Source organism: Rattus rattus, chromosome 6, assembly GCF_011064425.1.
Source record: "Rattus rattus isolate New Zealand chromosome 6, Rrattus_CSIRO_v1, whole genome shotgun sequence".
NCBI lineage: Eukaryota > Metazoa > Chordata > Mammalia > Rodentia > Muridae > Rattus > Rattus rattus.
This window is the reverse complement of record NC_046159.1, coordinates 152989059-153015871: the sequence shown is the minus strand read 5'-3', so window position 1 is coordinate 153015871 and position 26813 is coordinate 152989059. Positions and strand designations below refer to the sequence as shown.

Below are 26813 nucleotides of genomic sequence, written 5' to 3'. Positions count from 1 at the left end.
AGGATCCTTGGGCTTGCTGGTCAACCAGTCCAGCTGAGGCCCAGAGCCAGTGAAAAGGTAGGGTGCAGGGTCCATCAAGATGGATCAGAGGTAAGGTCACTTGCCAAGCAAGCCTGGCAACTTAGCTTCTATCCCCAGAAACCATGTAAAGGTAAAAGAAGAAAACCAGCTTCTTCAGACTGTCCTCCGACTGCCACAAGTACACACGCCCACACATACACACACACACACACACACACACACTTCATAAACACACAGTGATAATAAGTAAGGTAGAAAGTGAAAGAGGAAAACATCCAATATGGGCCTCTGATCTCCACAAACTCAGAACTGAACATGGATCTTAGATTTTGATATTCTGATGGTCTTAGGCAACCCCTTGAAAGGGACATTGAAATCCCAAAGGGGTTGCTACCCATAAGTTAAGGAACCACTGATCTACACAGTTCAGAGTTCCAGCCAGGGAATGGTGCTATTCACAGTACTTGGGTCCTGCACAGTGGCAATTAAGTCATTATTGATAATTCTGCATAGGCATGACCAGAGGCTTGTATCCAGGTAATTCCAGGCTCTGTCAAACTGACAACACTAATCATCACGTATGTAAGTATCACATATGTAAAACACATGGATACAACAAAGACAACACACACAGGACTAAGAGAAATACGAAGATCTGAACTAACATGGGGGTTTTGGTTTGGTTTGGTTTGTTGTGTTGTTGGTTGTTTTGTTTGTTTTTTAAAAAGCAGCGTCTTACCTAACCCATATCTACCTGGGATTCCTTACATATCCCAAAGTGCCCTTAAGCTTCTGATCCTTCTGCCCCTATCACCTGAATGCTTGGATCACAGGGTTATGGACTCTCCACAAATCTTGATTTATTTTATTATACTTTATTTACCCTGAGCTGGTCTGGCAAAATATTAGACCTGAAATGCTATGGGGTACTTTGATTTTGCTACTTTAAGAGCATGAGAAGAAAAATACGTTTTATTTGTCTTTATGCCAAAGCATTAACCAGCTATGATGGGGTTTTCTTGAAGACAATACTACTGGGGACCTATCAAAGGTAAGAAACCCATTCTATTAATATGCACTATTAACCATAATAAAAGGCCATCGCTGTGAAAGAAGCTCCCATTCAAGCACAATTAATAACTACTAAGGCAGTCTCTGCTTTTGAAGTCCTAAAGGTGTTCAGGGTTCTTTGCATAAGACACTTCCCAGTCATCAATGGGCGGAGCGTCCTCCCCGGAGCCAAGGGCGGGTGGAGTGGGCCCCGCCCCGGGGCGTGGTCGGCGCGGCGCAGCGCTGCACGTGTGCGAGCCCGGCGGCTGGTGGGAGACCAGTCCCTGTGAGTCTCCGCGCGGTGCAGCCTGTGCGGATCCACGTTTGCCTTCTCTTTCTCCGAATCACCGTTGCCTCACTCCCGCGTCCGGAGCCGAGCGCCCTCTTCGCCGCTCGGCCGCGCCCTCAGACTCCCGGTAAGTACGCGGCTTTGCGGCGTGGCCCCAGGCCTCCAGAGAGGCGCGCGGCCCGGGAGGGAGGGTGGCCGCTCCGGGGTTCTCCTCCGCCCGCTCCACCTTCCCCGCTCCCCTATCTCTGCTCCACTCTCCTGTATCCTTGATCTCGGACCCCAAATTCCCGTTCCATGCTTCCGATCTCGGCTCTTCGCTCTCATTCCTGCCGATCGTTGGGCGGCGGCGCGTCCCTATTCCTTCTGTGACCGCGCCGCTGTGGGCTAGAACCTTCTTTTCCCTCTTCTTCCTTGCTTTGCCGTGCCTCGGGCGCTCCCCGAACTCGTCCCCCAGTTAGAAAAGCAAACCAACCTTTCCCGTTCTTGCTCAACGCTCCCAGATCGCCCGACCTGCACTGGTCCCGGCCTGGTGCCGGGCACTGGCCGCAGATGTTTTACTTGCTGGGCAGGCCTTAGGGGCCGCTGCTCTTCTCAATCCTGAGAAGCGATCGGGCTGATGTCTGGGGTCTTTCTCCAGCCTCTGCTCGGTGACTGTACAGGCTACTTACCCGGTCCATACCACCAGCCCGTCACTGAGGGAGGCCTTTAAAATAACCAGTACGTTGCTGTTAATTAGTGACTGTCAAGAAGGGTTAGGAGAGAGTTTACTTCAAAGCCACTAATTTTGAAAAAAGAATCTCTAAAATATAGGTGTTACTTTGGTTTGTCCCCTCTCTTAAACAACAACAAAAATCTGTGAACATTTGTAAAACACTCTGCCCCAGTGTCAGGGCAATGTTTTTATTATTGAAGAAGCTGTCAAAAATCAGCCAGCTCACTGTAGTGAGAAGGGGGAAATTATTTGAATTATTTGAATTTGAATGCCCTTGTTCTTACGACGTGGGTTTTGAACTTGTGATCCTCCTGCCTTTAACAAGTTCATTTGAACACACACCTCTTTTGTTTTGAGACAGGACTTATGTAGACCAGGCTGGCCTGACCTGGGACACACCTCTTGCCTCAGCCCTCTGAGTTCTGGCCTTCTAGGAGAGGGACAGCCACTGAGCTCCCCTCTGAACTTGTCTCTCTCTTTCTGTGGGGGAAGGGTTGAGGCAGAGTCTCTTTCTCTGTCTATTATGTAGCCTGTCAATCCTGGAATTGTCTTTGTAGACCAGGCTGGCCTGGAACTCCTAGGCTTGGGCCACTGCCGGCTGTCAGCACTCCTGTTGGAGACTGGAGTGATCCGCCATGAGCACTGATGGCACCATGGAAAAGAACTAGCCAGCCTGTCTCTGACCTGATTCCTAGCTGGGACCTTTGCAGACTCTGTTCTGTCCCTCGGAACTCTCAAACATTTTTTCAGGTCTGCCTTCTTCAACGCTCTACAGAGGCCTCACTCAGACCACCCCTTCCTCTACTTCACTCTAAACGGCTTGCATGTCCCACTACTGGGTCTGTTGGTTTGTTGGTCTGTTGGTTTGTTCAGTACTGAGGACTGAACCTAAGGCATGCTTCTGAGTGTTCTCCCCCGCAAGCGTTCTGCTTCTGAGCACATCCCCCGCAAATTTATTTTGTTTTTAATATATTCTTAAGGAGGCTGTAATCTGTTTGATTGCAGGAAGTCCTCCATTTTTCTCCAGTGCCTACCCAGGATGTACTCAGTAAATGTTAGAGTAGATGACTCTGATAGATTTATTAATTTTTTCTGACTAGGATGTGGAGTGAGTTCTGCCATTAAAGAAAGTAAGGCCTGCTGCTCCAGGCCAAAGCAGGAGGATCACAAGTTCAAAACCCGCCCGGGCTACATTGTGAGAACAAGGGCATTCAAGCATCTTAGCAAGACCCTGTGTCAGAGCGAGAACAGCACATTCATTGGTTAGCATGCTTGCTTGTCATACACAGCACTTCGTGAGACCCCTGTCTCAAAACGCAAACGCATCTAAAGGGGCAAGCCATGGTTAAGTGACAGCAATAGCTTAAGAATCAGAAACTGAGTAAGAAGTGTCATAGGGACGTGACGTGGTGGCACACACCTTAAATCCCAGCACTTAGGAAGCAGAGGCAGGTGGACAGCCACGGATATGTGAGGAGACCCTATCTCAAAAAAGGGGGTTCTTGTGTGTCATGACCCCTCCATGTCTCCAGGGGAATAGTAAACGCCAGTGAGCGAAGGTGGATGGGTGGCAGCAGGTATTAAACTTAATCCAAGGCATCTCGTTTTAGTTTTCCAACAGTTTAACCCAGGGTGAGTGACCACTCACAAAATGGCAAGACTTGGCATCTGACTCCAGGTTTTGGAGATCTGGTGTTCCCTTTGCCTCTGGGAGAGGAGGGTGGTGAAGTCCCCGAGGCAGGCTGCACGCGTGGCTTCTGCTGCTGTGCTCGCCCGTCTGCTGAGAGTCGTGGCCTCTGGACGGCTGTCGGGTCTCCCGTTAGCGTAGTTACTCTGCCGCCGTGGTTGCTCAGGGGGTCATGTGTCTGCCGTGAAGTAAGATCTGCCGGTTCTTAAAACGTGCCTTATTTTTATTATCTAACCATGGCTGTTTCTGGTTTTTTCATTAACCTTAGAGGACCGGAATATTTTTAGAGCTCATTTATGGTTTTTATGGATAAGTTCACCTTTCTGTCTCTCTTTGTAATAAAAACAGGGAAAACTGCCATTCTTACTTCAGTTTCCGGTGAGATGAAGTAGATGGGTGCATACCCTTCAGAGTCTATTTTGATGGGTTTGCCCCTCTCCCAAGCTCCTCATTGGGGGCAGACGTGTAGCGTCTTAGATTGCAGATGGTCTAGTTAAATAATAATCTTGGGTTTTGGCTGTGCCTTTAAATTTGTTTTTTTAACTTTTTTTTAGGTTCGTTTTTATTTATTTTTTATGTGTGCCCTGCTGCATGTACACCTGCATGCCAAAAAAAAAAAAAAAAAAAGCCATCAGATCCCTTTATAGATGGTCACGAACCACCATGTGGGTGCTGGGAATTGAACTCAGGACCTCTGGAAGAGCAACCAGTGCTCTTAACTGCTGAGCCGTCTGTCCAGCCGGGCTGTGTCTTTTTCGATGTGGTAAAATACACCACATATCAGCTGGTAGAGTGGAACACTTCTGCAATCCCAGCACTCAGAAGGCCAAGGTTGGAGAGTTAAAGCCCAACCTTATGTATTCACAATTTATGGTTTGTTTTGGATTGTTTCATCTTCTGTCTGTGTAATTGTGTGTGTGTGTGTGTGTGTGTGTGTGTGTGTGTGTGTGTGTGTGTGTGTGTGTGTGTGTGTGTGGGCATGTGCCACACCTGTCTATTCTCAGGACTTCTAATACAAGGTGCTGTGCTAGTTTTCTTCTTTTTACACACTGAAGTCCGTGCTGATGTCAGATGTCAGAATTACGTATTTTTCTCATTGGAGGTTACTTTTATATTTTATTTATACATATGTGTGTTGGTGTGTACCACATGTTTGTGATTACCTTAGAAGGCCAGAAGAGAGTATCTATTCCCCTAAATCTGGACTTGGAGGTGGTTGGGAGTCACCCGATATGTGTGCTAGGAACCAAACTTGGGTTCTCTGGAAGATCAGCAAGTGTTCTTAACCACTGAGCCGTCTCTGCGCACCCCCGAGAATTATCGTAATGAATGATTTTTGTTTTAAGGATTCTCCGTACAAAGTTCAGCATGCTTCTGTTTGCCAAACCAGCCTCTTTGTGGGAGATCGTTAACTTTTCTACTCCTTCTCCTCTGTCAAAGGTTCTCTTAAATGTTTTCTTGGAAACAAAAAAGATGGAGATGACAAGTGTGTCCCTGAAACGTGGGTGCCTCGTTGTGGAAGATAACGACAGTGTGACCCCACACGAGGAGACGAAGAAACAGAAGGTGTCCGAGGGCTGTGTGACCAACAGTCCGGACGGGGTGGAGAGTGACAGTCTTCACAGCAGTGAGACCAAGCCGGGGTCCCCAGAAGCGGAAAGCACCATGAAAGATGGCGAGAACTCCGGCGCTCAGGTGCAGGAGGAAGAGGAGGAGGAGGAGGAAGAGGACGGCCTTTCGGAGGCAGGGGAAGAGGAGGAGCCCGAGAGTTTTGCGGACATGATGAAGCATGGGCTCACCGAACTTGATGTGGGCATCACCAAGTTCGTGAGTCCTCATCAGGGCTTCTCGGGGATCTTAAAAGAAAGGTGCGTTTAGCGAGCATGTTGGTTCTGGACCTGCGCTGTCCTTCAGAAAGAAATCAGCAGTGCAGTCTTGAGTTTAGCTTTCGCTCCTTATTTCTTCCTATTCAAACCCCAGGACTGAGGCGTGCCAACCAAGCTCAGCTACTGCGTTACTGCCCCGGCCTTCAATTTCCCTTCTCTCCCTGTGCTCCCTCCTCCATTTCCCCCATCTTCCCCATAATTTCTGTCCTTAAAAAACAAAACAAACAAAACAGAAAACTTTAGTTTGTTTGTTTTTTGAGGCAGTGTCTCCCTAAGTAGCCCAGGTTGACCTGTAAGTAGTCTTGAACTCTCAATCTTCGGCCTCTTGTACATTAGAAATTTGGGGGTGTGCCTTTCCATTCAGCTTTTTTTTTTTTTTTTCCTTTTTAAAATTTTGTTTAATGTGTGAGTGCTCTGCCGCATATACACCTGCACACCAGAAGAGGGCATCAGACCCCATTACAGAGAGTTGTGAGCCACCCTGTGGTTGCTGGGAATTGAACTCAGGACCTCTGGGAGAGCAGCCAGTGTGCTCAGCCGCTGAGCCATCTCTCCAGCCCCTCGACTTACTTTCTAAACCTAAGCAGTGTTTACATCCGTGATGAGAAGGGGGCCAGACTGTGGGGGAGCTGCCTAAGTAAGTAACTGGGCGTTCAACCTAAACTGTATGCACACCAGGAAAGCACTCTTGCTGCTCTGTACCTGTGATACTCCTTGCTTTCTTTCTAGTTCTCCTCTGTTTCTTTTGCTTTTAATCTCATTCTTTCTTGACAGGGTCTCGCTACATAAAGCAGTTCAGCCTTTAATTCACAATCTGGCTCACGATGAATTCTTAGTCCTTATCAAGGAGAGATCTCTCCCAGGACTGTTTGAATAAACAGAATGTCCCAGGGACACGGGTTGTGGATGTGTGTACAGGGGTGGTAGTATTTGTCTTGTTACATTCTTTGAGACATTTTAAGGTTTTTTTTTTTTCTTTTTAATTTGACATATAATCTTAACTCTTTTATCTGAATAGACCTTGTTCAGTAGGAAGGGGTTATTTGGAGCTGGGCATGGCCTATGACTCCATTCAGTTACTTAGTAGGTATTTAAGCCTCCTGAGCTTCAGGGTTCATATCCACAAGACAGAGGACACCATCACAGTGAGAGTCGCTGGGGTTGTATGCTGGTGGGAACAAGTCTTCATGGGAGCTTAGGACAGGCTCCCTGCACTCTGATTTAACTATTTTTAATTAACTTATTTAGTTTTAATTAACTAATGACTGCATTTATGACTTTAAGATAGACTGTCTAATCTTAGGTATGTGTGTGCACACGTGCATGCATGCATGTGTGTGCGTGTGTCAAGAGGCCGACCTCAGGTGCCCTCCCCACTCACTCTCCACATGGTTATTTTTTTTAAAGATTGCTTTTATGTGTATTATGTGAGTCCCTGCATGTATTTATCTGCATACATGTGCACAGTGCCTAAAGGATGCCAGAAAATGTCCACCGAGTCTGCAGTCGCAGGCAGTTGTGGGCTGCCATGAGGTTACTGCGGACCAAGCCCATGTTCCCTTCAAGGGCAGCTAGTGCTCTCAACCATTGAGCCATCTCTTCAATCCTTCCTTGTTTCATTTAAAAAATGGCTTCCTTTTACCCCTACAAGTTCTGACACCCATAGTGCCCCAAGATATCTGGTAGATATCGTAATCTCAGTCAGCAAAGCGTCTCACCCGCTCTGTTCTGTCCCATATCACACTGCCGATGGCTTCTCTCTGAGCCTAGCAGCAATCTCTCTACCCATCTATTCCCAAGGTAGGTCACCACCATGCCAGAAACACACATCCCAATTCCATGGTGGACTAGTGTCTCCAGCCACCTCATACTCTCTTCAACACATAACACAATAACCTCTGATCCAATTGATAAGATATAATTGCCCACCTAAACATACAAAGCACATCCATCCCTTAAGAACATTCATAACAACCTGTAAATGTGCAGAGAGGAACCTTAACATCAGCCTCCATGTTCTCTCCGTAGCTTCTCCTCCTGCCGCCTCCAGTCTCCTCCTCTCTCTAAAGCTCTTCACCGTCTCCATCTCATCCAGTGACAGGCCTCCTTCTATTGTACCTGCCTACACCTGCGTGATGACATCATCCTACACTTCTGTGTTGTTTTTGAGACGGTCTCAAAACCTGGGGCTCACCAGTGCATATACACCGACAGCCCAGCAGGCCTGTGTGACCACACCTGGCTTTTTTACCTCAAACGCGGTCCTCATCCGTGCTTGCTGCTCAAGCGCTAAACTGACTGAATATTGATGCACTTTCCTTTTGCATCTGTTCATATATTCTCTGATAATATTCTATGATAAGCTTCTAGTATAAAAACTGCATGTGTTTCAGTGGTCATTAAAATAAGAGAAAATGGCTTGGTACTGCTTGACAATAACGATTTTCTCTAAATCCCTTGTTTTGAATGGTAATAAACCGTTATCCTAAAATTAGGCAGGAAGCAAGACAGCATCCGCCTCTTAAACACTTTGGTTTTCTTCTCATTAGATACTCTGACTTCGTGGTTCATGAAATCGGGAAGGACGGACGGATCAGCCATTTGGATGACTTATCTGTTCCAGTGGACGAAGAGGTAAAGACGTCTCTAGAAAAGCCACCTTCTGTCTGTAGCAGCTCTTCCTAGTGACCCTGGAAATAAACTGTGTGACTCTCTTGCCTTCTTGTGGTTAAAGGACCCTCCAGAAGATGCCCTCACTGTCTTGACAGCTGAGGACAGGCAGCAGTTGGAGGAGCTCCAGCTTTTCAAAAATAAAGAAACCAGTGTCGCCATCGAGGTAAGCAGGGTGGGAAGCAAGGTCTTAGGGCTGGACTGCTTGCCATTGGGTGGGTGATAACACGTGACTCCTGAAGAACGATCCATGCTTAACAAAGGGGTGACTTATTGATCTCAAAGGGCACAGTCTACCGTCAGTCAAGCATATTCGGGGCAAATAATCAACTTCAAGATAAATATATGAAAGGAAAAAGGTTGGTTTTATTCTTTTTTTTTTTTTTTTTTTTTTTTTCGGAGCTGGGGACCGAACCCAGGGCCCTGCGCTTGCTAGGCAAGTGCTCTACCACTGAGCTAAATCCCCAACCCCGGTTTTATTCTTACTGAAGCAGGATCTCAGTGAGGGCTGGATTTGAACCTGTATTCCTCCTAGTTCCACCGTGCAAGTGACGAGATGTCGGTGTTTGCCAGCACAGCCAGCTTCTATTGTTTGTGTCAGTGTATCTCTCTCTAGCCCAGACTGGCCTAAAATTCAGCCTCAACTTCCACCATGCCTAGCTACCAAAGTAATGTTTTTCTGCAAGAAGAAAGTCTGTGAGCACAGTGTAACTGAGAGGTCTGCTGTTTAGACCCACAGGCTAGTCATGGTGATCAGGCAGGGGGCTCTGGCCTTACAGCATCTTAGTCGCTGGGGCACTGAGAGGGGGAGGGGTGGGATGGGGGGCTGGGGAGAGCAGAGGAGGAAGCCCTTTACTCACTGTTTGCTCACCCTGAATCCGCTGCTGTATGAGAAAAAGAGAGCTTAGATGACAGGTAGAAGCCAGTGCCGCCATTCAAGCTTTTTCCTGTGAAATTTTATTTCCTTAGGTTAGCCTGTCTAGTGATGCTGTGATGTTAACCAAACATGGTACTGGGGATCAAAGGCTTCCTTCACCTCAGTCATGCCGTGCACCAGGTCTCCCCACTTCCCTCTGGTTTTGTTTTGAGATTAGACTTTCATTGTGGACCAGACTGTCTTGGAACTGAAATGCTCTAGATAATCAAGGACGGCTGAACGTCAGGTCCTCCTGCCTCGCTCTGTCTCCTAAACCCTGAGACTACAGATGTGAGCTACCATACGAGCTTTATAAGCTACCTGAGATCAAACTCCGGACTCTGCGTGCTGGGCCAGCATTTGCCACTGAGCTGGGTCCCAAATCACAATTGTAATAAACTACTAAAGTTTATATTTGTCTAAAATTTCTCCTCTTACCAATTAGCCTCTTAGTTTCGGTTTCCTTTTCTGTGAAGAAACACCATGACCACGACAACTCTTATAAAGGCAAACGTTTAATCGGGGCCGGCTTACAGTTGAGAGGTTTAGTCCATTGTCCTCGTGGTGGAACGCATGCTGGCAGACGTGGTGCTGGAGAGGAGCTGAGTCCTGCATCCTGATCAGCAGGCAGCAGGGAGAGAGAGTGCTGCTGGGCCTGGCTTGAGCCTCTGAAACCTCAGAGCCCACCCCCAGTGACACACTTCCTCCAACAAGGCCACACCTCCTAGGGGAGCCACCTCACAGCTCATTATCTTCCTCAAACACACCCCTGCATTCCTCTCCCACCACCACTTCCCAGACATAGGAAATTCTGACCACTTAGGGTTCTTAAATTCCTGAATTTACCCATAAACGAAAATCCCTGACAATACGGAATAGAAAGGTCCTAGCATAGGTTGTGCTCTCTCCCCTCCTTCCCATCTCCCTCTCTTTTCCTTCCCTCTCCGTATCCCCTCCCCCTCCCTCTCTGCCACTCACTCTTGGCGCTCTTTGCTTCGGTTTGACTTTGTGTGTTTTAACACAGGCTCTCATAGAGCCAAAGTCGGCCTGGGGCTCTCAATCCGCAGCCTCCCCCAGGCTGAGATTGCGGGCCATTTCGATCACACCCTGCCTTTGTTTTGTTATTTCTGGTTCTGGAGCCTAGGGGTTTGGAGCTGCTGAACTGGTGCCAGCTGGGCTTTATCCCCAACCCTAAGATTATGGTTACTTTTCTGATTTGGTTTGGGTTTTGGTGATTTTTTTTATTATTTGAGATCGTTTCTCTTTTAGCCTATCCTGGCCTCCAACTGTGTAGCCTAGAATGACCTGGATCCTGATCTTCCTGCCTTGCTCTTCAAAGAGCTGGGGTTACATACAGGCACACACCGCCATCACCACAATCCCTGACTACTGTGTCTTCTGTGCGGGTGTGGGAGAGCATAGATGCTTGAGTGCACACATGCTGTGGAAGCCAGCAGACAGCCTCTGGAGTCACTCCTTGGGAGCCGTCCTCCTTGATTTTTGAGACAGTCACTCACTTGGCCTAGAACTTACCCAGTTAACCCCAGCGGGCTGGCAGGTGAGCCCTGGGGAGCTGTCTTCTCTTTGCCTGCCCAGTGCTGGGATTGCAAATGTGGATCACCACACCCAGCTTTTCTGAATGGGTTTGATTGCTTGGCAAGTCCCGTCTGTGCGACTGAGTTAGCTCCTCAGCTCCTCGGTTGTACCTCTGCGCAGTTTTATGGCCGACAATCAGAAGTCACAGAAACAAACCCTGTTCCTTATGTGGTGCTGTCTGTCTTCCATAGCTTGTATGGTTTTAGTCTTTTCTAAATAGTTTCATAAATTGTATTCTATGGCTTCTTTATATCACCAGCAAAATTATTTATTTATTTATTTATTATTTATTTATTTATTTACTGTTGCAAGGGCACCAGGCTTGCAGAATTCTCTCTAGAAACAGCTCTGTTCACTTTTATTACATACATCAAGCTGTGGAGTCCACACAGTCCTGTACCCACCTCTTTAACAGAGGAATAAGATATTTTTTAAAAAGAGGTCCTGGGATGTTTGGTTGTGGTCTTGTGATCATATAATCTGTAAGTGTGTCTGTTTCTCAAAATAATCTCTTAAACTAGTTGGACGCGCTGGCACAGGCCTGGGAGCCCAGTACCAGGAGGAGATGGTGGGGAGGGAGCAGCAGCTCGGAGAACAGCCGGAGTTACCTAAGACCTTGGTTGGAAAAAATGGTTGATTTTTGTTTGTTTCGAGACAGGACATGTCGCCTTGGCTGGTCTTGAACTCAGAGATCTGACTGCCTCTAGAGTGTTAAGACATCACATTTGTCAAAGAAAGGAAAATCTTTTAAAGGAGATTTGGGAACTTTTTTTTTTTAAACTGCCGTCAGTAGTGAGTAGTTTTAGAGCTCAGCCCAGCCTTGGCTTCTTCAGCTTCTCTGCATCCTGAGGCAGTCCTCTGGCGCCCCCCCCACCTCCCCACGCGCTCCTGCCTTCTCACCCGCTGTGAAGGACAGCGAGGGAGTGGGGAGGACTTTCACCTTGGCTTTTTTTTTTTTTTTTTAGTTCTTTTTTTCGGAGCTGGGGACCGAACCCAGGGCCTTGCGCTTCCTAGGCAAGCGCTCTACCACTGAGCTAAATCCCCAACCCCTCACCTTGGCTTTTAAGGATGGGTTTAAGAATTGTGTAGATGAGCAGTTGAGGCTGGAGAGATGACCGTCGGTTAAGACTAATGTTCTTGCAGAGGATCTGAGTTCAATTCCCAGCACCTACATGGTGGCTCACAACTGTCTGAAACTCCAGTTCCAGGAGATCCAATGCCTTCCTCTGACCTTGTAGGGTACCAGGTACACATGTGGTACAAATACATACCTGGAAGCAAACACACACATGAGGGCTGGAGAGATGGCTCAGCAGTTAAAAGCACTGGCTTCTCTTCCAGAGGTCCTGAGTTCCCCACACCCACATGGCAGCTTGCAGCTGTCTGTAACTCTTGTTCTAGGGGATCTGACTCTCTCCAGTATGGGCAAAACAGCAATGTTTGTAAAATGAAAATAGACAAACGAGTAAACACATACACAAAGTAAAAAACAAGCAAACATTTTGGGATGGGAGGTCTTTCGAGACAGGATTTCTCTATGTAGCACTGGCTGTCCCGGAATGTACTATAGACCAGGCTGGCTTCAAACTCACAAAGGTCTGCCTGCCTCTGCTTCCTAAGTGATGGGATTAGAGGTCTCAAGCCAGACCAACGACTCACTGCAATGCACATCTGCAGGTGACGCTATTTGGTCAAAAGGTGTGACACACCACGGCCTCCATGATGAGTTTTTTTCTTTCTTTTCGTTTTTTTTTTTTTTTTTTTTTTTGGGGGGGGTGTTGCAAAGGGTCAAAGATAAGAGGGATTGGGGTGCATGATGTGAAATTCACAAAGAATCAATAAAAATATTTAAAAAGATAGCGTAGATGCAGGGTTTTACCTTCCCCTTGGGCACATTTCCTGTGTGTAAGAAAACTGTTACCCTGGAAACTATATTGTCTGCTGAAGTTGTTAGAAGTAGGCAGCACGGTCCCAAACAAATCACACCATGCAACAGGTCTCATATGGGAGGTTTACTGGGTGTGGGGGAGATCAGAGGCAGCCTCTGGGAGAGAAAAGAGAGAGGGGGGCAGGGAGAACAAGTCTTTTATCCACATGCACAAAGGGACAGACACAGGAGCTGTTGCCTAGAGATGACGCCAAGTCCCTGAGAGTAGGCAGGAAAGATGTCTGATTAGTGTGAAGTCGCTTCTAGGCGTCCACAGATGTGCCCGATGCTAACAGATGTTTTAACTTTATCTTTTTTTTTTTTATGTTTATGTTTTTGGGTGTTTTACCTGCATCACATAACTGGGTACCACATGTGCCTGGTGCACAAGGACGACAGGGGGAGGTATCAGATCTCCTGGGAGTGGAGGTTTAGCCCGTTGTGAGCTGCTGTGTGGGTGCTGAGAACGGACCCAGGTCTTCTGGGAGGACAGCCACTGCTCTATTCGCCAAACTGTCTCTTCAGCCCCCAGATTTAACCTTGGTGTTTTGTTTTGTTTTCTTTTGTTTTTAGAGACAGGATGTCTCAATGTGTCCGTGGCTGTCCTGTAACGCACTAGACCAGCCCGGCCTCTAACTCAACAGGGATCCACCTGCCTCTGTCTCCCGAGTGCTGAGAGTAAAGGCGTGTGCCACCATGCCAGGGCAGTTTTAACTTTAAACAGCATAAATTATGGGCAAATTACCTCATCTGTTAAATGAAAAGAAAATAACAGATTGTTGTTGTTTTAGTATAGTGGTGTTAGTTTGGACTTAAATATTTATTTATATATTTTATTTATATATTATCTATTATATTGATATATAAACATATATATTTATACTTATCTATACATTCTATGTGTTAGTGTTTTGCCTGCATGTATGTATATATAGCACATGTGTGCCTGGTACCAGCGAGGTCAAAAGCGTCAGACTCCTCTGGAACTGGAGCCATCTCTGGTTATAAGGGGCCACTGGACATCGGGAACTGACCCAGGCCCTCTGCAAGAGCAGCAAGTGCTCTTAGCTGCTGGGTCACCTCTGCAACCCTAGTTGTGGTAGCCCTCCCTCCCGATCCTGGAGCACACAATGTGTGAGTGGCCCGGCTATCCTTGAACCTGGGATTGCCTAGGTGCTGGGATCGTAGGCAGTGCAAGCCACCAAGCCTTCTTAGAACTTGCCGGATTTTCAGTCTAAATATGTGTTCATATTTATAAACTGCAGCCTCAACTTAGCACTTTTAGCAGTTACAGATCTTGCTCTGTGCTGCGAGGAAATCATTTGCTCAGGACTCCTACTTCAGTTTCTTTTCTGTACCGTTGTGTGTTTCGCAAAGGTACCCATCGGTTGTAGTCTCTGTGTTGATGTTTTCAGCTTTCGGGTCACAACAACTAAATTAGTCTGTGAAATCAAGTTAGTAGGTCTCCTAGTCAGCACTTGTCATTTTTCTGGCTGTCAGAGGCAAGGGACCTTGAAGGTCAAGTGGCCCAGTTACCTTATTCTTTTATAGTTTTTAAAAACTCCCATAGTGTGCACACATGTGCACACATGGCCATCAGAGGAAAATTTGTGTGGCTGGTGCCTCAGCCATGGGGACATCTTGCCAGCCCATTAACAGAATAAATTAATTATAAAAGTCTGTGCACTGAATATAGAGAGCATCTATGCATTTTGGGAAATCTTTTTATCTTTAAAATACAGGATAGCCAGCCTTTTGTGCTATTGGTTAGAGGTAAAATCTGCTGAGAAATGTCAAAACTGACCAAAAAGTTGTTTAAATGATAAGTCTACATTTCCTTTATGTTGATTTTCCTATTGTATTAGAAACACCCCACCACCACCACCAAATCTATTTAGTATAGAATACAGTTCAGAAGGAGGCAGGTGCAGCAGAGGGATTAACCTTCTGATACCCCAGATGCTCCTCTGTCGGCATCTTGCTCTGGGGCTCCCCTGTATTTGTCTGATATCACAAGCAACCTCTGTGGTGACCACAGAGCCTCACTGCCTGTTTCACACCCAGCTCTTAGGCCCTCCCACTGTGTAAGTTCAGACATCCTTGCTCTCATCTCCACACGGGGCACAATAGTGGATTAACAGGGAGGTTATTGGGATTAAAGGAAGAGGTGAGTCTGAGGGCTTGTGTGGTGTCCACAGATGGACGTGCTCCAACAACGAGCCCTCGGGATAAGAAATATCAGAAAAACGTTTTCTGAAATACTAGCAAGCGTTCTTGTTGACTGTGGAGTTAGTGAACTGATACTGTTTGTTAGGGTAATGCTGTCTCTCCGACTTTCCATAGGTCATTGAGGACACCAAAGAGAAACGAACCATCATCCATCAAGCCATTAAATCTCTCTTCCCAGGACTAGAGACAAAAACAGAGGAGAGAGAGGGGAAGAGATACATCGTAGCCTACCATGCTGCTGGCAAGAAGGCTTTGGCAAGTAAGTGTGACATTGGCCTGTCTGCTACCGGGATGGGGGAGGGGCGGACCCTGCTCTTTTGCCTTACGCTTCATGCCCATGGGCCGACTTGCCATCGCATGGAGAGGGATCTGTGGGTCATGTCACTCCTGGGGGGGTGGTCAGTAGTCATTTCAGATGTAAGCAAGCCTGCAGTCTGTCAGTCTGTCCGTCTAGTGGGAATTCAGCCTCGTATGTGAGTGAAGACTTACAGTGGTGCCTAAGAGACTCCCGTTCCCTCAGGAGCAGAGTGGGTGGAGACAGTGGAGGGTTATTGTTCATTGGTGTCCCCTCCTAGTCTTCACTCACATACAGAAAGCATGGCGTTTTAAGGGGTTGGCCATTCACCCGAGTCCATCTCTCGTTGTTTACTGTTCAGTCAGCGGGAACGCACTGCCAGTCACTTGATGTTTATGTTTGCTTACGTTCTCCATGGCCATGAGGATTTCCATTTACTTACAACCCTAAGAAAAATTAGATATTTCTTTTTTTTTCCCCATCAAATCAGTACATAAGATGTCTGTGTCTGCTACATGTCTCAAGTTCTCCTGTCAGTGGTCTCTTATTTCAAAGTAGATGTACCACAGGAAGCCCATAGGATGATGTCCTATGAGACTTGAACCCATTAGGGCACCGTCAGCGTCCATTAAATGAATTTAAGGGATAAAGCTGTGTATGGAGACACTGTTGTTTGTAAGGATGCTTCTGGTGAAGTGAAAGACTGAAGAGAAAAACCAGGTAGACTCCCTGGAAACAGTCAAACGGAAGTGAGAAGCTTTGAGCTGCAGGCCCCTTCTCAATTGATACCAAAAAAAGGGGGCGGGGGAAGCTGGGCATGGGGTCACGTGCCTGTCATGGGCAGCTAAGGCAGGAGGATCTGCCTGTTTGGTTCTACAACATCTAGGTCAGTGTGAAGCAGTGTCTTAGCGTCCCTCTGTCTGACAAGCTTGCAAAGAACTCACCGAAAGGGGGTGATTTCAGCGACTCCATTCCTTTGTTTTCAGTTCTCCCAAGGGCAGGATGTTCCTTCCAGATGGGGAGGACAAAGGTGACTTATCAATATAAGGTGTGGACATTCTTTTTTTTTTTTTTTTGAAGATTTATTCATTTATTATATATAAATATACTGTAGCTGTCTTCAGATACACCAGAAGAGGGCATCGGATCTCTTTACAGATGGTTGTGAGCCACCATGTGGTTGCTGGGAATTGAACTCATGACCTCTGGAAGAGCAGTCGGGTGCTCTTAACCGCTGAGCCATCTCTCCAGCCCGACATTCTTTTTCTTAATTCTCTCGTGGATACATCGGGGAGGCAGGTGATCAGCATTTGGCCAGCAACCACTCTGCAGAGAGGAAAGGCAAGGCCTTACTCTGCCGGTGTGGCCATGGTGATGCAGATTGCAACAGACACAAGCTGTGTCACTGTGTGTCTCTTGACCGGTTGCCTCTTTAAAAAGACCTTCATTTCTTAGGAGAGGCTGTATTTTGCGCAAGGATGAGGGAGTTCGTAGCCCAAGGTAGCCATTCTAGTTTGCACTCTTGTTTTTCTTGTCATACTGTCTCATCTTGTTCTGTTTCTATCTGGATTTTCTGTGCTTATGTCATAGGCACCCTTTTGTTTGTTTTTGAGACAGGGTCTTACTATGTAGCCCTGGTGTATCAGACTCATCTTGGCTCAAACTATATAGTCTCAAACTCAGAGATCAGCATGTATCCTTTAGTCAATTGTAAGACTTGGTCATAAGTGCCTTATGTGATGTGAAACACCCCCTCGCCATTTGAGTAACAGAATATTTTACTTTTCAAAGAAGCACATTGGGCCAGCATTTGCCCAGAGACCTGAACCGCTCGGGCTTGAGAGCATTTAGACAAAGGTGGGCTCAATTTGTCTTCTGTGATTTCTTCCACCTCCTCACAAAGGCTGTTGTTCCCAGGCTGAGAAAGTCACTGTGGAGGCTACATCCAACTTTTCTCCCGTTCTCCTGTCCCCAGTTGAGAGTGTCTTAAAGTAAAAGTCCCCAAGGAATCAGAGAGAAGAAGGCATCATCTGTGGTCCTGAGAATGGAGCCCAGTTCTCCTGGGCCCTGGGACATTTGGATGTAGCGGTCGTTAAAGTTTTTGATTTGTTTTGGAGCTCATCCACTGCCAAGCCCTGGTGTAATCTCTGGGTTATTTGATACTTAGCAAAGTTACAGCAGTCTTTTTTGTTTTCATTTATTTATCTTGGGGTGTCATGTAACCCAGGTTGACCTCAAACTCACATGTAGTGATCTTGAACTCCTGATCTTTCCAACCCAACTTGTGCCTCTCCAGTGCTGGGGTTATAGTTGTCCACTACTACACCCAACGTAGATTTATAATATTTTTTTAAAATGTTATTTGCTTGTTTTTTAAATTGTTTTTTAGTTTTTTGAGATAGGGTTTCTCTGTGTATCTCTGACTGTCTTAGAAGTTGCTCTGTAGCTCAGGCTGGCCCTAAACTCAAGAGATCCACCTGACTCCCAAGTGCTAGGATTCAGGTTTGTGCTGCTCCTACCACCCAATCAAGATTAACAATATTAAACTTTTCCCAAATAGAATTGTGTGTTGTGAAACAGACACGTTGACTTCTGAATCACAATGCACAGTATCAGAAACAACTAGCCATTAACCTAGTCCAAAAAGACACATTGCTTTACCTATTCAAGCATGGTAAATTTTATAAAATGACTATAACATTATACAAGCAAGTAATAGATTGATATTTGGGGGTTATATGCATCCCACTGCTTGTTTTTAGTCACAAACTTAAAAAAAGTGATCTGGGGCTGGCCATGGTAGCATATCGTCTCAGCTTTCAAGAGTCAAAGGAATCGTGAGTTCATGGCTAGCCTGAGCTACATCGTCCAAAAGGGCTACTGCCTTGAGGGAGGGAAAACTTGTAGGACAAATACAAGTTCTTTATATTTTCTGAGGTAAATGGTTCCCAGGCAGGGTCTCTGGACCCAGGCCTTTACCTAACTGAGGAGGGAGAGACACAGACACAGAATCTCTCTGGGACCAGCTCCACAAAAAGAAAGAATCCCAGAACCCACAGCCCGATACCCGCCCAGCGGCGCCCACCCAGCAGCAGGGACGAGGGGTAAGCACATCCACTTCCCGAGTCTGTCCTCCCCAGGCGTCCCAAGCCCTGTGGCGGAGCAGACTTGGGACCCACATTTAACCTACAGTGCTCCAGATGTGGCATGATGGTGACTCAGAACCATGTCCATCACTGAGCAGCAGACGAAACCCCCAGTGCCTGTTTGCCTAGCGGGTGTGCACTGGAAGGACAAGACTGGAAAAGTCTACACAGTAGGCTGAGACAGAAGGCAGCCATGGCCAGTGCTTTTTAAATAAAGCGGTAAAGCAAAGAGAAAAGGGGGAGAAATATAGTAAGGAGAAGACATCGATGTGACTTGGAAGATAAGGAGCCATGAATGTATTTTATATATCAAATGCCGGGGCTAGAGAAAGGGGCAGGTGCAGACACAAGGACAGCTGTAAAGGCGTGGGTGCAGCAGGGTACAGAGAAGCAGAAAGCTGGTGTCCCGGTGCTTTGATGAAGGTGACCTTGAATAAGCAGAAAGAAGGTTGTACGTGCTGCCCCATCGTGTCACCCTCCCCAGGCTTCCAGCTCTGCCTTCTCACTCTCGGGACCTCTGGGCATGACTTCTCCCATTTCACTTGTTACCTGGTCTGGGCTGTGATGTCACACCCTCCTAAGGAAGAACCCGCCTTGTGGAAATAGGAAGCGCGACGCTGGCCTTAGAATTCTTTGCAAGTGTATTATAAATTAGAGTGCCTTAAAAATGTGTGGAACGCACCCTAACCCCATTCACATCGTGAGGTCAGGTGTGCACTGATGCATGTTCCCAGGGGCTGGAGTTCCCATAGAGTCCAAGAGATGGAACTTTTGCTTATTCAGAATATTCCCAGTGCAAACGCTTTCCTCTTTTATATATTGAGTATTCCAAGAGCATGAATCCTTGCATGTTACTTGCAGAGGCCACTGATTTCATGGTTTGTACTTGGATCCGCTAATAGGAGGTGCACACTTGTCAGCAAAACTCACCTGTTGTCCGCCAGGGGAGGAAACACTTGGGTCTGTAGCCTCTCGGCTGCACTGTTTCTTGCCACTGCACTCCTCTGTGACTGCTCAGGGCCAGTGGTTACAACGTGTCGCTACACTTCACCAGCTCGCACTGTTCTTGGATTTTAGCTTTTTATTATGGACATATATGATGATAAGGACAGACCCTTGCATGCCCTGGACGTTGTCTCCTAAGTCATTTCTTAAGTCGTCTAGTCTGGACGTTTGAGTATAGAAAACTAATGATCCCAGTGTCCAGATTTTAAAGATTTTTGCATTTCAGTGCAGGAAACTTTTAAAACACACAGCAACATGAAACAAAACAGCAGCTTCTCGTTGCCACGATAGTCACACACAGCATTTTCAGACATCGCTTGCCGTATTTACGGGAAAACAGCCATAGAAAAAGAGGCATTCAGTATCTAGACTTGAGGATGTGCTGTACCCCATGGCTGCAGACAGGACATCTTGGAGGATGGACTGACATGACCTTGTGAGGAGACTGAGACAAGGAAGGCTGTGCCTCCAGGGGAGTTTCCTAGTTGTGCAGTGTTTGCCTCTGCAGCATTCCACTGTTAAAGGCAGAGTGGCTGCTGGCCAGCGCAGAACTGTGAGGTGCTGTGGAAGCCTTCAGTCGCCCTCATGTGCATGCTCACCGCTAAAGCATGCTAACAGTATTCTAAATTAAACATTGCTCTCTTGTGCTCTTTATTCTGTGCCTTCGGACAGAGGTCAGAGCTGCGGCAGGTAAGAGCGGTTGGCATTTCCTGTAGACAGGCTGAAGCTGTGAGAAATTCACTCCAACAGCTGAAGGGGTCCTTGTAATATTTTTCCATACACGACTGTACAGAATGTTTCTATACATGACTCTCGGAGTCCTAAGAAGGAAATTGATTTTCTCGGCGTCTATACACACTGTGGTGGTTTTCTGGGGTGGGTTACTGCTTGCCTACCCTGGTTGATGGTTCCTTACATTGTAGATTAAATCACTAACCTGCTACATAGAAATGCTCTTGCTTGACAAAGCCAGATGTTCAGTTAACTTCCATACCAGGACTATCTTCTGCTCTGAAGAGAAACGATTTCTAAGTTTGAGTAAAAAGACTTGTTTAAGAGCAAAGGAAAAATTTTCAGAACAAAGGAATTCTTTCTAATTGATTGTGCCAAATCCTTCTTTTTACAATTTTTCTTTCTTGGAGCTCTGTGCCCTTGGAACTAGATACACTCCTCAGCAAACAGCCCCTCTGTCGCATGGGACTCATGAACACTTGCAGTGTCTGCACACTGCAGCTGCAGCTTAGTTTCCTGAGCCCTGATCTTTTTACTCTGAGTAGTTTAAATCTAAACCTGTGCATTGTTTAAGATGTGTTCCTAGATTGTAGCGTGATTGGAATCAGGCTTTCCCAAGTCATAGAGTTTTTAATAGTTTATATGACATTAACTTTTTTTGTTTTTGTTTTTAAGATCCAAGAAAACATTCTTGGCCAAAATCCCGGGGAAGTTACTGCCACTTTGTTCTCTACAAGGAAAACAAAGACACCATGGACGCCATCAATGTGTTGTCCAAGTATCTGCGGTTAGTGCCTTGTCCTTGTTCTTGCACAGATCAGTAAGGTAGGCGTGGGTTCTGTCCTTACGTGTGAGTTCAGGGGAAAGGAGGAATCCGGTCAGCAGGGATGCTCTGGGAAGAAGAGCAGTAAACTTTTTGACCCCCACGCTCTCAGGGTGAAAGTTCTGGAAGTAAGTAATTCACATACAACTGAGAGTTACCAGCACAGTCAGGGAAAAATGAATAAAGTAGAGATTGTAGGTTTTGAGGGTGGGTGAGGTGCCAGAAGTTTTTGTGCCTTTGTGTTTTTAGTAGAAATGAAGAGATAGCTTAGCAGTTAAGACCATTGGCTGCTTTTTCATCGGACTCAGATTAGTTCCCAGTGCCCACATCATAGCCTGTAACCATCTATAACTCCAGTTCCACGGGATCCAGCATCCTCTTCTGGTCTCCACAGACACCAGATGTGCTTGGAATACACACATAGACATGTGCGGGCAAGCACTCATACATACAAAATAGGGTTTTCCCGCTGGTTTTTCAAAGCAGGGTTTCTCTGTGTGACTGTCCTGGCTGTCCTGAACCTACTATGTAGACCATGCTACTGGCCTTGAACTCCCAGAGATCTGTCAGCTTCTGCTTCTCCAGTGCTGGGAATAAGGAATATATTATGCTCAGCTAAAATAATTTTTTTTTAAATAAATCTTTTTTTAAATATATTTATTTATTTTATGTATGTGAGTACACTGTAGCTTCAGACACACCAGAAGAGGGCATCAGGTTTCATTACAGATGGTTGTGAGCCACCATGTGGTTGCTGGGATTTGAACTCAGGACCTCTGGAAGAGCAGCCAGTGCTCTTAACCGCTGAGCCATCTCTCCAGTCCCCTAAAATAATTTTTTTAAAGATTTATTTATTTATTATATATAAGTACACTGTAGCTGTCTTCAGATGTTCCAGAAGAGGGCATCAGATCCCATTACAGATGGTTGTGAGCCACCATGTGGTTGCTGGGATTTGAACTCAGGACTTCTGGAAGAACAGTCAGTGCTCTTAACCGCTGAGCCATTTCTCCAGCCCCTAAAATAATTTTTTTTCTTTTTTTTTTTTTCTTTCTTTCTTTTTTTTTTTTTTTTTCGTGGGTGGGGACCAAAAGCAAGGACTTTCGCTCGCTTGGCAAGCGCCCTCCCAGTGAGCTAAATCCTCAACCCCAAATAATTTTTTTTTAAGAAAGAAAAAGAATGTCTGCGGATACCACAACTAATCTGTATTCTGTGGAAACGTAACTGCTTAAACATGGCTATACAGGGTATGTGTTTTCCAGAACAGCTGTCACAAAATACCACGTTCCTTAGACAGCAGAAGTCAGTCATAATTCTCCCACAGTTCCAGAAGCTGCAGGTTTCAAGATCAGAGTATGTAGTTTATTTTATTTCCTTTTGGTTTTTTTCTTTTCTTTTTCCTTTTGTTTTTGTTTATGTTGGTTTGCTCAGGCAGGGTCTCTAGCCCTGTCTGTCCTAGAACCCCATGTAAAGTCCACCGTAGAAGCCGTTGTAACCTGGCGATCTCCTTGTTTCCAATGTTATAATAGGAGATGGTAGGAGTCAAGGCTTCTGGGAGTCCCAGGAGAGTGCAGGTCAGCCCTGAACACGTACCTAATTAAATAACATTCCACTTCTTATACTGGCTTCCTGAAAACAGTCTGTCTTCTCACCAGAGCCTCATGTCCTAGAGAATGCATGGCCCTCCTGGGGCTGGGGAAATAGTTCCTCTGCGATGTACAGGTGGCACTTCTGGGAGGAGGCGAATGGAACTTCGGGTATCTTCATATCAGAAGTATCCAGATGCCTGTTTTAGCTTTTGGTGTTTTTTTTTTAAATGTCGAATTATAGATTATATTTAAGGCAATATTATATTATAGTAACCACATTACTATTATGACTTGAGAACTGAAGCTATAAAATGTTGAGAGTGCTACGTTACGCCTCTAGAACGTTTTCCCCCTGTACTGTCATGGTTTTATATAACTGAACCAATTGTTTCTGACTGGAAGAGTGCACCTTGTGTGTTTTTTCCTGGTTAGCCCAGTCTGAAGTTGATTCTCTGGTAGCCGCAGATGCTCTGAGTCAAACCCTGCAGAGAAGGCGTCTCGTTGCTGCTTTAATTTGCATATTCATCTGTACTTTCTTCAATAAAGTTTCTCCTTATTCTCTTGATGTGTTAGTGTATGTATCTTGAGACTTGAGTTATTGGAAATGTGCTTTGGTTGTGGTATGTGACTTCACATTGCTTTGTTTCTGTCTTACCAGGGTAAAACCAAACATATTCTCCTATATGGGAACCAAAGACAAAAGGGCTATCACAGTCCAGGAGATCGCTGTTCTCAAGTAAGTGGAGCTCCCGCCCCAGCGCCTGCCCAGACTGACGGCGCAGAGGCCTCAGCTCTGCTTTACCAAACTTACCACTCTCAGCTTTATCTGGTCCTCTGCCTTTTAAAATCCTGTAGACATGTTTGTTTGCTATGTGTGCATGTAGACATATGTATGCACACACGGTGGCACATTCGTGGCGGTCAAGGACGACTGGAGGAAATCCGTTCTCTCCTACCCTGTGGCTCCTTTGGATTGGGGTCAGGGTTGGCAGCAGATCCGTCTACTGACCAGACAAACTGCCAGTTCAGTTTCTGCTCTTTTGTGGATGCTATTTCCTACTTGGTTTTTTCACCCTGAATCTCTCTGTGTTTCCTAATCAAACGGGCCTTTTGTTTGTTTGTTTGTTTGTTTGTTTTGGTTCTTGGTTTTGGGGTTGTTTATTTTCTCAGTAATTTAAAAAGTTGTTTGTGATATAGCCAAGAGAATAAGTGTGACTTTCTCTCGTTTATTAAATGTCAACATGTATCCTTTAATATTCACGTAGGAGGGGTTGGGGATTTGGCTCAGTGGTAGAGCGCTTGCCTAGGAAGCGCAAGGTCCTGGGTTCGGTCCCCAGCCCCGGAAAAAAAGAAAGGAAAAAAAAAAAATTCACGTAGGAAACAGTGAGAACTTTTGCATGTAGCACACATACAGATGGAACGATGGTCAGACAGGACAGACAGATGAATAGAACCCTGCTGGAGCAAGATAGAAGCTGAACTAGGGGCGTGCGTCTGAGGGCTGGCCTGGGACTTAACAGTGAAGGCCAGTCAAGAGAAGTTGGCTCAGCTCAGGGATGTTGTGGTTTTCATTTAGATGAGGACGCCTAGCCTTTGCACTGTGTGCTGTCTGTGTCAGGAACTGGTCCTGTTCATTGTAAGATATTTTAACAGCCTCTCTGATCTCGGTCCTTTCTATATGCCAATGCAACAAACCCCTGCTCCTCCTACAGTTGTGAAAATAAAACTGACTCCAGACTTGTCAAGTATGCCCTGGAGGCAGGTGGGGCAGTCAGTGTTGCCTCTGGGTGAGAACTAGGTCTTGATTACAGAAGGTGGAGGTGTTTCTTGCGGACCTTGTGGTTATCTCCAACCAGTAAAATAGCTTATAGCCATATTAGAAGGACCTGCAGCACACAGCACATCACTGCGGGCTGAGGAGCTTTGTGGACTTGTTGCAAGAAATACAGCTTCCTGTTTGCCCCTGCAGCAGCATATGTCGACACTTGGAATCATACAGATAGCATGACATCCATACAGGAAAGACGGACAACCTGCTAGGCCATTAGGTAAATAGATGCCTCAGAAGAGCATTAGATAAGCAAAATACCAAAAGACTCAAATACCACACCTCCCCTTCCTGTGTGCAGATGTAAACGTGTGTGTGTGTGTGTGTGTGTGTGTGTGTGTGTGTGTGTGTGTGTGTGTGTGTGTGGGTGAGTGTGTGTGTGTCTGTGTGTGTGTGTGTGTGTGTGTGTGTGTCTGTGTGTGTGTGTGTGTGTGTGTGTGTGTGTGTGTGTGTGTGTGTGTGTGTGTGTGTGTGTGTGGTGTGTGTGTGTGTGTGTGTGTGTGTGTGTGTGTGTGTGGGGTGTGTGTGATGTGTGTGTGTGTGTGTGTGTGTGTGGTGGATGATGTCATGAGAGGGGAGGAAGACACCTCAAGAGGGAAGATGGGAGAAAAAAGAATGTAGGAATGTGTGTTGCAAAAAAGTAGAGATGGAGACTGTTTTGAGAAGGCTTGGAATCTCGGCAGGAAATGGGCACACAGCGGGGTGCAAGGCATCACATGGCATCTGTACAAGTGACGGAAGGAAGCTCACTCACCGTATGCTAAGCTAAAGGGGGAAATGGAAAGACCGTTCAAGTGGATTAGGACTATGGAGGGAGGGAAGGAGGAAGGGAAGGAAAGAAAGAGCAGGCAAGAAAAGAGGGTGACCGAGGAGGGAAGGAAGCTCCTTTTCTTCCTTAACCTGAGGCAGCAGCATGTTAGTCCTAGGAGCCCCTCTCCATGACGTTTCCTAGGTACTCAGGAAGATGCTGCTTTATTTGGAATGGGGGCAGAGGAGAGGCATTGCTAATTTGAGGATTAAAAGCATAATAACTGGGCTGGAGAGATGGCTCAGCGGTTAAGAGCACTGACTGCTCTTCCAGAGGTCCTGAGTTCAATTCCCAGCAACCACATGGTGGCTCACAACCATCCGTAATGGGATCCGATTCCTGGTGTGTCTGAAGACAGTGACAATGTATACATAAAATAAATAAATCTTAAAAAAAAATAATAACTTCTAAGCAGGCATCTTTAATTGGGAGGCAGAGGCAGGCAGATCTATATAAATTCAAGGCCAGCCTGGTTCACAGATCAAGTGCCAGTACAGCCAAGGATACACAAAGAAACCTTGTCTTGAAAAAAACAAAAAAATACTACTAAATTTTTTTAAGCTGAGGTACTGGACTCTTCCCCAGCCAGCAGGTGTCAGGCTCAATCAGGTATTGCTCTCGGAGACCCTGTTTTCACCTTCCTGTTGACTTTGTCAGTAACCACAGTCCACTCTAACTGCTGGCCACTTTACACTTACCTCAAGGAACTGGGTTACACCCTGGGTTTTCCCCCTGGAGCCATGCAATGGGTGAATTGGCCTTTCCTGTGAGAACTAGTGAGCAGGGCAAACCTATTCTTCCAACAGGGATTTTAATCATTGCCGGGGTGATCAGTCCTGGGATAAGCAACATTTCTTTCCAGCTTCTTGCAACTCTAATCTACTTCATAATTTCAAGTCTAATCAAGTTTGTAATCTCAAGCTGCCTGATTCAGAGTGATTCGCTGCTTTTCCTGCCCCCTCCTGTCTGAGCTCGGGCCAGCATTTCTTGGGCTCTTTTACTAAAACCTTCTGTTGTCAGCCCTTACTGCTGAAAAGCAAGTTATCACACATGAATTTACAACCACAAGGGCTTGCTCTGCGCTCTGCAGAGGTGGTGACCAGTGTCATCAACCTTCGCCTTTAACAACTGAATACAGCTCTGGGCGTTCGTACAGATGCAGAGATAGCTGTCCACTGTGTACTGGGGAAGAGGATGTTGTTCAGCTGTAAAAAAGAGCGAGATATCTTACAGCACAAGCTTAAGATTGTTGCACTGTTGGGCGTGTTGGCACAAGCCAATAATTCTATAGAGTGAAGCAGGAAAATAGCAAATTTGAAGCCAGCCTATGTTGCACAGGGTGACCCTGACATTTAGTTCTTTTTTTTCGGAGCTGGGGACCGAACCCAGGGCCTTGCGCTTCCTAGGCAAGCACTCTACCACTGAGCTAAATCCCCAACCGACCCTGACATTTAAAAACAGTAAAAAAAAAAATTACACTAAGTAGTCAGGCATTTTTTTAAAAAATCATTATTTGATTTCTTTTCCATTTACACGAAATGTCCAAAGTGGTGACATCTATACACAAAAAGGTACATTAACCACGGAGGCTGCCGGGCAGGCTG

At 46.1% G+C, this 26813-nt stretch overlaps 1 protein-coding gene across 1 annotated transcript in view; it reads left to right on the top strand.

Moving 5' to 3' along the window:
- Nucleotides 1-1303: 1303 nt before the first annotated feature.
- The window catches only part of Pus7 (pseudouridine synthase 7), a 41770-nt gene continuing 16260 nt past the window's right edge, over nucleotides 1304-26813 (top strand). Inside the window, exons 1-7 of the mRNA XM_032907105.1 lie at nucleotides 1304-1487; nucleotides 5200-5627; nucleotides 8195-8279; nucleotides 8380-8481; nucleotides 15098-15242; nucleotides 20837-20948; nucleotides 23232-23309. Of these exons, the coding sequence (XP_032762996.1) occupies nucleotides 5233-5627; nucleotides 8195-8279; nucleotides 8380-8481; nucleotides 15098-15242; nucleotides 20837-20948; nucleotides 23232-23309 (917 nt within the window). The 5' untranslated portion in view covers nucleotides 1304-1487; nucleotides 5200-5232. The remainder of the gene's footprint in view (nucleotides 1488-5199; nucleotides 5628-8194; nucleotides 8280-8379; nucleotides 8482-15097; nucleotides 15243-20836; nucleotides 20949-23231; nucleotides 23310-26813) is intronic.